This window comes from Rhea pennata, chromosome 20, assembly GCF_028389875.1.
Source record: "Rhea pennata isolate bPtePen1 chromosome 20, bPtePen1.pri, whole genome shotgun sequence".
Lineage (NCBI taxonomy): Eukaryota > Metazoa > Chordata > Aves > Rheiformes > Rheidae > Rhea > Rhea pennata.
Window position 1 is genome coordinate 6,010,710 of NC_084682.1, and position 15,787 is coordinate 6,026,496.

The following is a 15,787-nucleotide window of genomic DNA, read 5'->3' on the forward strand; positions in this document are numbered from 1 at the left end:
AGCACCGTGCCGCGCTGCGCCGGCTACGGCGGGGACGAGCCCCGCGGCTGCCGAGCCCCAGCCCGCGGCACGGGCAGCGGCCGGCGGGCCGGGCGCGTGGTATCGCAATTCTGCCGATCCACCTTAAAACCCGGAGTGTCTTATTGTTATTTTTGGGCTGATTCCATCCTGTGTGGACTTCAAAGTTAGCAGCATCTGGGACAGCAGTGCAGTTTCCATGGCAACTGAATCCAGAGTACCGTTCCGCCTAGGGAGCGCACAGCCTCCTCCTCGCTTTGCCTTCAAACAAGCCATCATGCCAGCTAAACGCATTTCCTGACCCCGGGCTGGCACGGGGAACGGCCGCCGGCCCCCCTTGGCACGGGGAAGGGGGCTCGGCCGGGCCCTCGCGGCCGTCGCTCCCCTGCCCAGTCGCTCCTGACCTCGCTCCCGCCACCCCGAGCTCCGGGAGCGACGGCGGGAGCAGCCCTGCTCCCGCCCGGGCTGGCGGCGAGCTCTGAGCCCGCGGGCTCCTGCTGGGCTCCCGCGCCGTTTCACTGCCGCCGGCGCGTGCCGGGTGCCGTCCCCGGGGGCGGCGGAGCGGGACGAAGCCGCGGCACGGCAGCGGGGACGCTGCTCCCGCAGCCTGCCGTCCCCAAGCCCTGCCCGCGGGCAGGGAACCGGGCGGCCCGGCCCCGTCCAAACGAAGCAATCGAGGCTGGAGAAGAGAAATCCCTTCTAAAAGGGATTAGCACCCAGCGCTGAGCCCCCGAGCTGGCGTCGAGCGCGGCCGGGAGCCCCCGGGCACGGGCAGCACCGGGGCCCGCCGGGCTGGTGCGTCACCTACTCAGGCAGCTGTGGCCGTAGTGCACGAGGAAGTCGGCGCCCAGGGCCTTGGCCGTGTAGTCGTCCACGCAGCAGGCACCGTAGGTCACGTCGCCCATCACCACGGCCTCCGCTCCCGTGAACCTGCGGGGAGGCAGGGCGGTGAGGCAGGGCGCAGAGCACGGCAGCCCGCCCGCCCCGGCGGCGCCACCCCGGGGCTGGGCCACCGTGGCCCGCGCCGGCCCCCCGCAGGCACGCGTCCCGCCGCAAGCCGCCGCGGCCCCCGCGCCTGCCGGGCCACAGGGCCCCTCCGGAGGCGCAGAAGAGGATGAGCACCAGCTACTCTCGGAGATGTCAACATGATTAAACTGGAGAGAGGTAATCCGCCTCTTCAATTGGGTAAAGCTGTTTGCAATTCAGCGGATTATCCGCTCATCAAATAATATGCTACCGGCTTCCTAATGCACCAGGAGGGAGAGGAGGCAGAGGGAGCTGTGGCTCTGCGTGGTGCCTTCGGCCTCGCTGGGCAGCCCCAGGCACCAGAGCCGCCTGCGTGCGCCCCGCCGCAGCTCCCGGAGCAGAGCCGGGCACGGCAAGGAGCCGCCTCGGTCCTCCGTGCGGCCCCGGCCAGCGCGCGAGCCGGGGTGCCCTGGCTGTGCCCGCCGCGGGCACCAGCTCGGCGTATGCTGGGAAGAGCAGCTGGTGCCGAGGCGGCGCTTGGAGAGGAAAAGCGCTGGGTGAACGCTGGCACCGGCCCCCGGCAGCCGCGCGGCGCGGCCGCAGCCCGGAGAGCCGCGGCGGCCGGGCCCCGCGTCACCGTGCTGGCACCCGCGCGGCGACGCAGGGACGCGCGGCGGCTCCGGCACGGGGAGATAAGGCCGGGGCTCCCGCATGAGTTAGAGGCGCCACCTTTGTAGGTATTTTATTGCACCATTTCAGGGGATTATTAGCTTGGCCGCTTTCCCAGGGAGCTGCTGTGGTATTTTAATTATGGCAGCAGGTATTGTAGCAACAAAGCCCCGTGCCTGGAGGGGCTGCTCAAACCAGCTGCTAATTCCTTATTTACACAGAGGATGCGCCGAGCGCCGGCAGGACGCGCGCTCCCCATCCCGGCGTCCGGCCGGGTCTGGCCCCGCCGCGCGGTGCGGGATCACGGCACGCCGGACGCAAGGGCAGCGGCGAGCCCGGCGTGCCAGCCCGCGTGCCCAGCACCGACGGCGCCCAGGCTCGCCGGCTCCCGCCCGGCGGCTCTTCGCGGGAGCAGGGAGCACCAGGCGACGCCGGCGGGGTCTTTCCCGGGACACGCCAGGGCTGAAGCGGCTCCTGCCGGACGAAGGAGCCCGGGCGAGCGCGGGGCGCTGGGCGTAAGTCCCGCTGGCACCCGGGGCTGGCCGCGAGCCAGGGTCCCGCGCGCTCCCCCCCGCGAGCCAGGCAGGCAGCGTTACGTCGGCGGCAGGAATAGAAATGGTGGGCAGATCTGGCCAGATGGCAGAAGGTGGAGAAATCGCAGAGCGTGCTGAATATTAACAGCTCCGGCCCATCCGCCAGCGCCAGCGGAGGGGGCCAGGGGAGCAGCTCGGTGCGATCGGCCCCGGCGAAGGGGGGGACCCTTCCCCGCGTCCTCGGGACGCCAGCCAGCCCGGGCTGGGGCGCCTCCGGCTCCCTCCCGCAGCCCGGCGCGGGCGCTTTGGGATCACGGAGGGATGGCCCGGAGCCTGCCGGCACCTGGGACCCGCGCGCTGCCCTCGCTGCGGCACGGCCCAGGCAGGCAGGCGGCTCCTTCGCCGCTGGCACGGCGAGGTGCCGCCGCCGGCTTTGATGGGGTCGGGGGCTGCCACGAAGCTTCGAGAAGGCTCTTGCGCACCTCACGGAGCCGCCAAGCCCCCAGCCCCCTCCTCTAATGAGAGGTGACGAGATGAACGTGAATCAGACTCCACACATCTCAGCAAAAGTGGAAAATTATTCAGCTCCTTAAGATTCAGGACGGGGAGGTCTGACTCAGAGAGGCAGCCAGCGCCGCTTAATTTTTTATAGATTAAAATGTATGCAAATTGGCCCAAACCCCAGAGAAAGTCCCTGGGGGTGAAAAGCAAGAAAGTGAAATAGCAACAGCCACGGGAGGGGGGCAGCAGGCTGGCGGAGGTGCCCCGTGGTCCCTGCCCGTTGCGCCTGGGATGCGGCCAGGCGGCTATCGGCCTGCCGGCACGTGCAGCGGCTGCCGAGCCCTCCCCGGCCCCCGCGTGCGGCGACGGCCGCGTCGGAGGAGCCCGTCGGAGAAACCCTCCCGCTCCCAGGGAGCGGAGCAGCCCCGCGGGCCGGGCGAGGGTGGCAGACGCCGCGCTCGGACCCCGCGGCATGAGGAGGTGCGGGAGGGCACCCGGAGCTGCTCCGTACGGTCCGGCGAGGCAGGAAAGGCCCCGCGCAGTCCCGCAGCACCGAGGGGGCGAGAGCAGAGCTGCGGCGCGGGGCCGGCACGTGCCAGGGTCAGCCACGCCGGCTGGGCTGGGCGGTCGAGCAGAGCGGGAATAATCTCCCGAGACAAATCAAAGGCGAGCGTGGGGGCCTCCCCTTGATGTTTTAATCAGTTCGGTGTCGCCGGAGCCTTTCATCAAACTACAGAGGAAGGAAATGTCAATTAGCATCTACCTGCCTCTGACACGGGCCCGGGAGCTGCTCTCCCCCCAGCCGGGCTCAGGACGCAGCCCGGGCAGCCAGGAGCGGCCTCGCGGGCGCTTCGCATCCCCGCGCGCAGCTCCCGCGGCTCGGCTCGGCCCGGCCGCGCGCCGGCCCGCGGTCCCAGCAGCTGCGCTGCCTCGTGTCGGCACGGAGGACGCGGCGACGCGGCTGTCCCCACCCAGCGCCGCGCCGAGCCGCTCGCTACAGCTGGGAGCTCATGAATATTGAGCACGTAGGGAGGTTATTCATCTTTTACGTCCTGCAAAGCCTGGCTCATTCTAAAAAACAGCCCGGCCTTAGCATTTTTCTCTTCTTCCCCTAATTCATTATCTCCTCCTTTAAACAGATGGCTCCCAAAATTCCATTTATAAAGTGCCACGCTCAGCACTGGCAGGACACACACCGAGCGGTCCGAGTCCCATCCCAGGGGCAGGGATGGAGCATGTCCCACCTCTGCTCCCTGCCTGCCGGGGCACCCTGGACCACCCAGCCCAGCCAGTGCAGGACGGAGGGGAGAGCAACCCAGGGACAAGTTTGGGGGGCCCTGACCCCCCTCCCTCAAGCCTGCAGCAGCCAGCACTTGGCCTCATGCCTGCTTGAGTTTCATTAGCAAAACAACCTTTCCGGCTCCTGTTTCCTGGGGGGATTTGAGGGGAGCTCCTAAACACCACGGCTAGGGCAGCGGCAGGGAGCACGGAGCGGCCGGTCCCTGCCACCCCCCCGCTGGCTTCGTAGCTGGCTGCTGAGCAGAAGTGCCGGCCCTGATTTATCCCGGCCCCCCGACAAATAAATGAGAGTGCTTGCTGCCGGCAGGAGCGCGGAGCCCCCTGACACCGCGGCGGCGCGTGAGTGATACCGCGGCGGCCCTCACCCCATAAAGCAGCGCGCCGCTCTCCCTGGCGGAGGTGACTTCTCAGCCCCGGCACATCCGTCTCTCCCGGCTCCCTGCCACGCTCCATCAGCTCTTGCCCGAGGAGGGGACTGGAGGGGCCAGGCTGAGAGCCGCCAGCCCCGGGGCGGTCTGCGCCACGCCGTTGGCAGCGGACGGAGCCAGCGCGGAGACGCTGAGGCACCCGCCAGCGAGCACGTCCTGCTGGGCACGGGGACAGGTTTGCTCCTCGCTTTGCGGTCACCTGCCTCCCCCGGGCATCACACCTCAAGCACTGTCTCAGCTCCGTGTTGCGGCACCTCCTTGCTGGGAAATGCCTAGACGCAAGCACGTGGGTTAGCCTGCAAAAACCCCAAACTGCATCCTGCCGGGGAGCACGAGAGCCTACAGCCACTCTGCAAACCTCGCACCCTCTCCGAGAAACTCCCGGGCACCCCGTACACGTCCCGCTGCCTCGCCTGCAGCTCCCAGGGTCCGATCCCCGCACCGTGCCGGCTCCAGCCGCAGTGCGGGGGCCAGAGGGTCCCCGCTGCACCCCGCCGTCCTGGGGCGTCAGGCCGAGCGCGGCCCCAGCAGAGAAAAATGCATTTAATTAGTGGAGAAGCCAGTCACCAAGCCACCTTACCAGGCTCCCAACTTCATTAGCACAGGAAAGCTGCACGTAATTAAAATAATGAGTTTGCAATTTTACTGCAAACGGCTTTGGAAGAGCACCGCTGCAGTTGGGCAATTACCGCCCGCGTGCGGCGCGGGGCCCCACGGAGCATCGGCAAGTGGGTCAGGACTGCAAGACGCGCGCGTCCCCGGAGCCCACCGCGCAAGCGGCTGTCCCCAAGCCAGGTCCCCTCCTCTGCGGGGCCGGGGGGAAGCCCCAGCCTCGCTCGCGCCCGCCCGGCCCGCGGCAGCCCCTGCCTACGCGTGCCCCAGGGAGCACGCATCCCAGGCTGAGCACGTCTCTCCTGCTGAGGCAGCCAGGCGTATCCCAGCTCCACACTTTGCTGGCCTTGGAGCCACAGAAAACAGACAAATCGAGAGCCCTGAGTGCGCTGGCGGCAAAGCTGCCACAGCTGCGCCGTGCCCGGCGCCGGGCCGGTGCCCACTCCTCTGCAGCAGCTTCCCGAGGGCAGGGGTATGGGGCTGCCCTTCGGCACCAGCTCCCCCTGGGCTCCACAGGACACAAGGAGCGAGGGGCACGTGGTGGCCAGCAGTGCATCTTCCAGCCCACAGCAGGACAGCACTGGCACGTCCTGGCCCTGGGAGATGCCAGTCCTACAGGTCCCACATACTTTCCCCCATGCCTAGTCCTCCCCACACCATCACTGCCCGGGCTGAGGTTTTAAACGTCTCCAGTGAAGTGAGAACTTCATTCTCCCTAATGATGCTGTTGTGTGGTTAATGATGGTGATTAAATTCCCCTGCACAGCATGCTGCACTGTGCTGCAAACGGCTCAGGGTTTTGCTTAAAGGACAACAGGAGAAGGGAGCGCGGCGCCGGCTGGCAGAGATCGGGCATCGCGAGGCTGCCCGCGTGGCCGGGTGCCCCATCACTTCAGCGCCCCAGAACAATTTCAACAGCACTCAGTGCTGTCTCAGACCTGCCGTGCCCAGGCAGGCAGGGGACCTAGCTGGCCTGGCATCCTGGTCCTGGTCCCCACTAGCCCCAGGAGAGACGGGCTGGCAGGCACCAGGCAGCTGCTTCAGCAGCCAGGCATCGAGGGACTGGCAGGCACAAGCCAGTCCTCGGAAGTTTTTCTGCTCTCGCTATCTCCGCTGCCTGGTGTAGCGGGGCTTTTCAAGCTCTGCCAGGGCCGCCAGCTGCTCTGCACGCCCCAGCCAGGACGTGGCCCCAAAAGCCCAGGCTCTGCACGCGACGTTTAACTCTTCACTACTTAGCTGGAGATGACTCCAGTTTCTCCATCACTTCGAATTGGCCCTGCAAGCTCCTGACCCGCCGCAAGGAAAAATGGGGCCGCTGATGCTGCCCTCCTCCAGCATCACTGGAGTCGCAGGGGCAAAGGGAGCCAGCGACGGGGTGTCCGTGGCCTTTCCTAATCCTCCAGAGCTGCGGGGTCCCTGTCCCCATGTCAAGGCTGATGCCCTGGGGCAGCTGGGACGAATGGGGCTGGCAGAGCTGGGACGCCAGCCCCACGTCTGCCCATCACCATCGAGACTCCCGTGATTAGCGGGAGCTGCTCACGCCAGTGCCGAGTGGGGAGACAGAGGGATTAGCAGCTGCAAAGCCTGACAGTCGACTTTATTAACAAGGAATCAAAAGCCCAGCTGAGAGCCCAGCTGATCCGTCTGCTCCAGCCCGCAGCAGCAGGGAGAGGAGGGGACGCGCTCCCGGCCCGCGGAGCCCTCAGCACGCACGGCACCCGCCACCGCCCCCCGGCACGGCGGCTGCCAGGGTGGGAGTCCGGTCCCCCTCCCCCCGGAGGGCTGCGGTCCGACCTCTCCCCCACGCGCCTCTCCACGCTGCCTTGCTCGCGCTCCCCCTCCTGCCGCCCTCCAGCACGAGTTACCCTCAGCCGAATTACATCAGCCGTGGTAAACGGAGCCAATTTGGAAGTCTCCGCGATAGCATCGTGATGCGGTTGCGCCAGCCCGCGGCCCTGCCAGCTCAGCTGGCAACGGCTTCCACGCGGGCGGCAGCGTGCGCGGCTGCCCCGGGACCCCGCGGAGATCCCCCCGCACCGGGCTTGGATCCGGGCTCACGCCCGGGCTGCGGCGCCCCGCGCTCTCCGTCGGAGCCAGCTCCGGAGAGCAGTTTCTTTAGGAAGTAGATAACGACAAACCTATTAACACTAATTAACTAGGCCTCACACCGGTCAATGCTGTAAGTGTGCTTTAAATTTCAAATGCTCCACGCTAAGTACCTGCTCAGCATTTCAGGAAGCAGCTGCCGTGACACTCTGGCTACATCTTCATCCGCCGGCGGCCCCTCGGGGCTCAGCGCAGCCGCGAGCGCGAGGACGGAGCGCCCCAGCCGGGCGAGGACAGCACCCCGAGGGGCCCCAGCCTCGCCTGCCTCCCTCCGAGGCACAAACCTAGCCCGTGAGCCGGTGCCTGCTTGTTCCCGCATCGCCACGGAGAGGGGTGCTGGAGAGGCACCTCTCTGCAAGGGGACAGACGGAGAGGCGCCTGCACCCGCAACCTCTCTGCAAGGGGACAGACGGACTCAGGGTGCAGGAGCTCTCTAGCGTCCCCCGAGCACCTGCCGGCACGAGCGCGGAGCGGGGCACGATGCTCCCGGGGCGGGCTGGCGAGAGGATCTAGTTGCAGAGCAAGAGCCCCTGTGCTCACAGGGCGTCCCTGGGCGATGCAGGTCACCTCGTGCTCAGCACGCAGGTTCCTCGTGCACCCAGCAGGGAGGGGAAAGCACCAGGGGCAGAGCCGGCCCGTGGCCCCGCGCTGGGGACCGTCGACCCCTCCTCCAGCACATGCCACCCCCGGGACAACGACACTCGGAGCCCCTGTCCCAGCCTCGCCACAGCGGCCGGTGCCGGGAACGCGCGGCGGCAGCAATTCCCATCACGTCGGAGCCGCGCAGGCTCCTCCGGCTCTGGTGCCGGGGTGAGAAGGGCCATCAGGAGCAGCGGCCCCGAGGAGCTGCGATTTCACATTAACGCCGGCTATGAATATTAATAGCAGGATGAGCCAGGCGCTAAAGAGGCCAGGAACAACCACCTGCCAATTCACACCTCACCTAAGGCAATTTAATTGGGTTCCCAGCATGGCCCGGAGAAAGCAGGGATGGGGCCGGGCTCGCTCCAGACAGCGGCCGTGCAGCGAGCCCCCCGCCGTCGCCGTCCCTCGCGCCGCCGCGGTCCCACGCAGGGCTCCGGCAGCCAGCGCCCGGGCGCTGCGCGTTGGCAGCCAAGGAAGAACACGACCGTCCCGCTGCTCCCCGGCCTCGAAGCTGCCCCCGGCACCGGGCAGCGCCGCTCCCACCCGGGCAGCCTGCCCGCCCCGGCACCGGCGTCCCGGCCGGCGGCGTCTCCCCGCCGGCACCCCCGGCCCTGCGCAGCGCCCCTCGCAGGGAGGGCGAGTCCGAGTCCGGCGGGGATCCCGACGCCCGGCGGATGACGGGAAGTGGGGCTTAAGGTTTCATTCAGATAAAAGAGCCCCTTAATCCGCTGCCTTTGAAGTCGGAGACATGAAAGCGGCTCCGTGCCAAAGCCGGAGAAGAGGCAGCTTCACTTAAAGGGACAGGCCCACGCGGAGCCGCCCGCGCCCCACATTCGTCCCCCCGCCAGCTCCCCCCTTCCCACCGCTCCTGACCCCAGCCCTACGGGAGGGACGCAGCCCGCGCGGAGCCCCACGGGAGACGACGGCAGAGCCGTGGGGGGCAGAGCCCCCACCCCACCCCGCCCCGCCGCCGTGCTCCAGCTGCCAGGCCCCCACCCCGCACAGCCGCGGCGGCTGCTCGGCTCGCGGCAGCGGGGAAGCTGAGCCTGCTCGCACCGGGAAGACAGTATACTAATGAGTGCCGCGACCCGGATCACAGGCGAGGTATACGGTGCTATTAGCACTAATTCACTGTGCGAAAACAGAGAGGGGCTGGGGAGGGGGCAGCCGCAGCGGGGAGGAAGATTACAGGCGCGGAGCGAGGCGTGCACGACAGTAAAGAGATTACGGCCAATTTCTGCAAGGTGCCTGAATGCGCTGCCACTGCAAAGCCGAGAGCTCCTCTCCAGCGCCTCAAACCGCCTCCCTGCTTCATCCTCCCCTCCCGCTTCTGCCGAGCAGCAGAGAAAAATCAGGGAAGGAGCTGCAAGGGAGGGGCAGCTGGCGTGGGGGGGTCCCTGACAAGAGACGCCTGCGGTCACCTCCTTTGGGTGCAGGGGCCCTAGTGCCAGCAGGGCCCCTGTGTTGTAAGGGGAGCCATCACCACGGCCTCAGGCCTCCTCAGCTGGAGGAGGGCTGCTCCGAGGACCTCCATGCAGAGTGGCAGGGTCACGAGCAGGCAGCCCCGGGGGCCGGAGGAGGAGGGCAGGGGACCTCTGCGGCAGCCCCGCTGCCCCCCCTCGCTGGCCGAGCTCCGGCGGCGAGCGCACAGGCACCGAGCTCGCGTCAGGCGGTTGTTAACACGGTTGCTCTCTGGCTCCATTACCCAGGCGAGGGCCCGGACACGCTGAGCTTGTCGGCAGCGCCAGACAACGCACCGAGGGGAGCAGAGACGAGCGGCGAGAGCCGGGCTGGCGCGGTGCTGGTCAGCGCCACCCGGGACAGGCAGCAGAGCCCTGCGGCGCCGGAGCCCTCGGCAACCTGCAGCAGGGCAGACGCGTCGCCTTCACCCGGCCGCGCTCCGGCCAAGGTCTCCCCGCGAAGGCAGCCGAGCCGGGGCCACCCACCCCCGCGGCGAGCGCTGCTCACGCACCAGGCCGTGCTCACGCCGCGAAAGTCACTGTCGCCCTACGGCTCTGCAGCCAGACAGCAGAGCTGGCCGCGCACCGGGGCTGTGCGAACCCAGCACGGGCGATGTTCGAGCCAGCAGGAACCGCCGGCACCCCCCCCCCCCCGGTCCTGGGGGGCGCAGCGGGGCCGTGCCTTCGCTCTCCCCCACCCGTCCCCACGGGCACGGCTGGGAGCCAGGTCGCTGCTGCCGAGATCAAAGCCCGCACCAGGGCCTCGCGCGTGCCGCTGTGCGCAGGAACGGCACGGCGCCGCAGCGCAGCCTGGCCAAGGCAGTGCCGGCGGCACCGTCAGCTCACCGCAGGGACAGCACGAGGACAAGGCGCAAGCCAGAAGGGCCAGCGCTCCCCAGCTGGTACGTTTGCATGGCTGCGACACGCAGCGAGGCACCTTTGAGCATCCACCAGCCTCCAGGATGGTCGTCCTGACCCTCTGCGCTGCCCCAAGCAGAGCAGGTCCCAAGCCCAGGCTGCTCCTGCCCAAGAACAGCCTCAGGCCAAACCGCCTTGGCCAGGCCCAGGCAGTCCTGCGACGGCGCTCCCGTCCCCTGCAGCCAGCAACGGCCCCAATCCCCTCCCCAGCCCACGGGGAGGAGCCCAGAAGTGCAGCCAGGCAGCCAGCCCTTCTCTTACCGTTCAACGATGTCCGCAATGGTGCACGCAAACATGAGGAGGCCTTCGGGCATCTGCAGGGCCACTGGAAGGAGAAACATCCCTGCGGTTAGGATGGGCTGGATGGGAGGCTTACGCTCCAAAGCCAGGACCTTGGCACCAGCCCCCATTACGCACCAGGAGACAACAGGCCAGGTTACAAACGGCAGCCACAGGAATGCCCCAACCAACTCACCCCTCAGAAAAGGGCCTCAGGCAGGAACTAGCCAAAAGGACGCAAAAAAGAGGCAGTACAGTGCGAAACTCGGAGGCCCAGGCAGCCTGTGAACGTGCAGTCCAGCCTTGGGCTAGATCTATCCTGCGTGTTTGAGCCCATCCTGTGTGAACACGTCTAATCCCTTTTTGAACCCATTGACACTTTTGGTCTCCACTGCTTCCTGCAGTAATGAGTTCTAGATTTTAATTATGTGCTGCACAGGAAAAGGTACTTTCTTCTGTTTATTTTAAACCTGCTCCTAATAATGTAAATGTGTGCCCCTAGTTCTCCTGTTACAAGAAAGAGTGAATAATCATCGCCTATTCAACCTCTCTGCATCATTCATAATTCTATATCCCTCTATCATATCCCCCTTCATTCGTCTCTTTTCCAGCTAAAGGATCTAAATCTATTTAATCTCTCATTGTACAGAAGCTGTTCCAACCCTTTGATCGTTCCTTGTTGCCCTTCTCTGCACCTCCCCTCGCTTCTTCTCTACCATTTTTTGAGAGGGTGGCCAGCAATGCACACAGCTTTGTGCGTAGCATGGATTTATTCATAGCAGAATGATGTTTCCCATTTTGTTCTCTCCGAACGATTCTGAACAATCCCTTTGCCTCTGCACCGCTCGCTCGGGGCTGGGAGATACAGCCCCGGGCTGCGAGCCCGTGGCCCCCCACGCGCCCGCTCCAGGGGACCCGGCTGGGAGCCACCCGTGGTTCCCCCTCGTTCGGTGACCTCGGCGCCATCCCTCTGCCTGCCCCAGCCTGCGGACGGCGGGTGGGCTGGAGGCAGTGAGATGGGCGAGCGGTGACCTGGCACCGCCATACCCGGGGAAAACAGAACCTTTTGCTCTAGCAGTCACTTCTATTAATCCCGCTGTCATTTCACCTCCAGATCCTACTAACACATCCCAGCACCAGCGATATTTACCCAAATGTCCCTCTCCAAATCCCTTTCCAACTGAAATCCCCATGCTGCCAAGCCAGTCCCCGTGGCAAACACGAAGCTATTTAAAGACCTGGACCAAATTGGGCTAATCTCACCCTGCTCCAACCTGCAAAGCACTTTGAAAGCTAAACACAGCTCACCAGCCCTGGCTCAACCTGGCAGGAGCAGCTGGGCCAGGAAGCAGCTTCAGGGACCTGCCGTCCCCAGGCATCGTCAGCCCCGTGGCCTTCGGGACCATTCGGGCTGCGCTCGCACTCCTGCCGCTGGCTTGCAGAGAAAACAGTCCCAAGAGCGCTACCGAAACGCGCTGGAGGCCTGGAGACAGCAGAAATCAAGGAAGACGCCCTGACACTGCTTGGGATGCTGTGCCCAGGTGTGAGGGCTGCGGGAAACACGGCCTGGCTCCCTCGAGGGGGCCGGAGTCCTCCTGGCCCCACAGAGGGACCCGTCCGCCCCGCTCCCCGTCCCCGGGCCACCCGCCAGCCAACAGATCTGCAAACAGATCTGCCCTCCCCGGCTAGGCGGTGGGGGCGGCTGGGGAGCACGAAGCAGCTGGGGTGCTTTCCGCGGGCAGGGCGCTCGCCACGCACCCATCGGGGAGCGGCCACGGGGGGGACGTCCCGGCTCCCGGCCCAGCCACCCCAAATCCCGTGCCAGGTGGGCGGGAAGCGGACAGGGAAGGGCAGGGCTGGCAGCGGGCCCCCGGCTCCCCTCGCTCCAGCCATGCAGGCGCGACGCGGGAGGCTGCGTTCCCCAGCAACGAGCCACTGACTGGGCTCTGCACATGCAGATTTTAAATCCCGGCATGGCTGACTGGCTGATGGGCTCAGCTCCCAGCTCTAAAGCCTAAATCCCAACTGCATATTTACATTTAATTAGGAGGTGCCAAGCAGCAAAACATGCTAACGAAAGCCAGAGCAGCGCGGGCTGGACAGCCCCTCCGCGCATCCCGCGGACAGCCTGGCCCCTCGCGCAGCATCTAGGCAACGCCAGCTCGGATCTAGCGGCCCCACAGCCTCCGGCGTCCCAGCCCGAGCTGCCTGGCCTCCCTGCAGCGCTAACAGGGGCTGCCGGAGCCAGCGACCTGCCCGCGGTCACAGAGGCAGGCTGCGACACACGGCGAGAGATCCGGGTCACGGGAGCGTCTCCCGGTGCTTCCCCCCGCGACACCTGCCAACCTCTGACAACTTGCCAAAGGCTCGGTGGCAGCTGGCGGCGACACTCCCGGGCGGACGCAGCGCTTCGAAGCCGGCGCCGGCTCTGCCCAGAGCTCCCAGCGACGCGTGACCTGGCGAGCCGCAGCGTGTCAGCCCTGACCGCGGGCACAGCGAGGACCAGGGACACTGGCAGCACGGAGGGACAGAGGAGAGGCACCATGCTCCGCTCTCCTCCCAGGCTGAGAGCCGGCCTGTGGCCAGATGAGCGCCCCAGGGCGTGGATGGCCTCGGATCCTGCATCCCCCAGTGCTCTGCCTGCCCCACAGCACCTCAGCACCTGCTCCAGCGGCTCCTCACCCACCTGGGGCCAGAGAAGCTTCCTGAGGACCCACAAGTTCAGTTAAGGCCAGAGCGTGATGGAGCTCGGCTGATCCCTCTCTCCCCAAACGACCCTGGAGGTGGGCGAGGGCCTCCGGCCCCTCGAAGCCCCACGCCAGGTGCTGCGGGCTTCCCCCCGTGCACAGCCCTGCTCCAGCAGCGTGGCAGAATGCACAGGAAAAGGCGAGAGCAGCAGCAGAGACCTGGCCAGCATCCCAGACACATCTCTACAGGCTGACAGGTCCGTGCAACTCAACCTGTCCTGTCCAATACGATTATAATCCTGAGATACAGATATATTAACTCATCTCAAGAGGAGGGAGAGCTCCTTGAGACAGATCCTAAACACCAGCGCACAGCAGCCACCCGGGCCTGACTGACAGCTTGGCACAATCAGCATCTTCCCCCAGGAGCGTGGCTCCGAACGCACCAGCCCTGTGCCTGACTGCGCCCCAGCGCCACGCGCACACCGAGCAGCTCCCCACCGGCAGCTGGGGAGCTCAGCGCTGCTCCGAAGCCCCGCAGCCCCCAGCACACCGCAGGCACAACCCCGCTTCACTCCTGGGAAGCGTCACTTCGGGGCACACAGTGCGGCCAGCACTCACCCTTCTTGGCCTGAGCCTGCCGAATCCTCCACACGGTCTTGGGAATCTCAAAGTTGTAGTTGCTGGGCAGGACCTTGATGGCCTCCTGGAGCTCCTGGTTGTTGAGGATCTCCTCAGGGACCTGCTTTGCCACCCGCCGCATGGGGCCTCGGGCTGTGGGCAAACCAGAGCGTCTTACAGAGAGGAACGAGGAGGCAACCCATCCTGTAGCCCACAGCCCACTGGGTGCCCCTGGCTGCCAAGGGACACGGGGTAGCCCCAACAGCACCCAAGGACAGGGGACAACAAGGCACTAAAAAGGGAAGGGGTTTCTGCTCTCCACCACCGAGCCTGGGACAGTCAGGGCAGCAGCAAGCCAGGTTTAGGGCTCAGTTTGCGGGAAAAATCATTTGTGCCAAGAAAGCAGCACTGTAACTTCAAAAATGCCTCAGTGCTGCTCCCCACAGCCAGGGCCCGGGTGCTGAGCCCCAGGTCAAGCACGACTAGCTGCAACGCTCAACCACGACCGTCCCGAGGCTGCTGGAAGCCCGCACCCCGCAGCCTGCTACGGACCCCAGGCACCGAGTGTGCAGCCCGGGGGCAACCCGCCCCTCGCAGAGGGCAACCCTGCTGGGAGGGCAGTGAGCCACAGCTGGGGCTGGTGCCCACTCCAGCACGAGCCATCGCATCACACGCGAGCCCCCAGCAGCCCCATGTCGACACCTCAGCGTCCCCCAATGCCGCAGGGCTCCGGCTGCGGGAGACCCGGGCCCGTCCCCATGCCGGGAAGGCCCGTGCACCCCACGATCGCGGCCTGCGGCCCCCACCAGCGCGGCACCAGCAGGATCCACCCCCTCACTCCGCAGAGTCACCGTACGGCGGGGGAGTGACAGCAGCGGGATTATTCACTATTTCCAGCCTGCGAAGCGTCAGCCCGAGGCTGCACGGCACCAGCGCACATGAGCCACCAAACCCTCCGCACGGCCCACAGCGGGAGCCGCAAACGGGCCAGCTGGGCCCAGCCCCGACGGGGGCCGCTCCCCCGGCACCAGCCCACGGCCAGGGCACCCAGCCAAGCTGAGGCAGCACCCAAAATACCAGGCGCAGCGGGTGCCCACGTCACCCGCCAGGGAAGGGGCGCAGGGCAATGGTGCAGGCAGGCGAGGCCGGGAGATGCTTCGCCACCGGCAGCGCGCTATTCCTGGCCGCACAGCTGCCGGAGGGGCCCGGGACGGGCCTCGCCTGACACCCCCGGCCCGGCACCAGGAACGGCACCGGCTCGGCCCTCCGCAGCACTGCTCCGGCCCCCGCTACCGGCCCAGCACTAGAGCCCTCAGCAGGTGCCTGGCTCCAAGATGGGGCCAACTACCGGTACCAGCCTGTTTCCCCGGCGCCAGGACCCCCACACAGGTCCGGCCTCCAGGCCGCAACGGTACCCAGTGCCGGTCCGGGTCCCTGGTACCAGCCTGGCTTCCCAGTACAGAACAAGCCTCCTAGTCAGACCAACTCCTGGTACCGGCCCGGTTCTCCACTGCCGGCACCAGGACCCCCAGGCAGATCCGGCCTCCCGGTCGGGTAACCGCGGGTCCCGCTCGGACCCCCAGGACCGGTGCATTCCCGCCGGTACCAGCCCAAAAGGCCTCGCGGGAATGCACCGGCCCCGGCCTAGCGCCGGGGCAGGCCGTGTCCCGGCGGCCAGGGAGGAGCGGGCTCGACCCCCCCCGGCCCGGCCCGGCCCGGCCCGGCCCACCTGCGGCGGCGGCGGCAGGGGCCGCGCTCCCGGCCGGCCGCTCCGGGGCCGCCATGGCGACAGACCCACGTGGAGGCCGGAAAGGCAGCGCTAGCCGAGCCCCGCGCGGGCCGCGGGGGCCTAGGCCAGAGCAGCCGCCGACCGAGAGCTCGAGCCCGGGCGCGCACGGCCGGGCCCCGACGGGGCGGACGGCGCAGCGGGGCGCGGGTCGAGGCTCCACAGCCCCGGCCGCGGCCCCGGCTCCTCGCTCGGCAGCCGGTGGCCCCAGGCCTAGGCGGCGCAGCGCTGTGCACCGGGCTGTGCCAGGGCCGCACTG

The 15,787-nt window shown here is 67.1% G+C and overlaps 1 protein-coding gene across 1 annotated transcript in view; it reads right to left on the bottom strand.

The window, feature by feature from the left end:
* The window catches only part of DPH1 (diphthamide biosynthesis 1), a 28,612-nt gene extending 13,077 nt beyond the window's left edge, over positions 1-15,535 (bottom strand). The window contains exons 1-4 of the mRNA XM_062592580.1: positions 15,472-15,535; positions 13,743-13,895; positions 10,417-10,480; positions 827-948 (exon numbers count right to left, since the gene is read on the bottom strand). Of these exons, the coding sequence (XP_062448564.1) occupies positions 827-948; positions 10,417-10,480; positions 13,743-13,895; positions 15,472-15,526 (394 nt within the window). The 5' untranslated portion in view covers positions 15,527-15,535. The remainder of the gene's footprint in view (positions 1-826; positions 949-10,416; positions 10,481-13,742; positions 13,896-15,471) is intronic.
* Between the last annotated feature and the right edge of the window lie 252 nt (positions 15,536-15,787).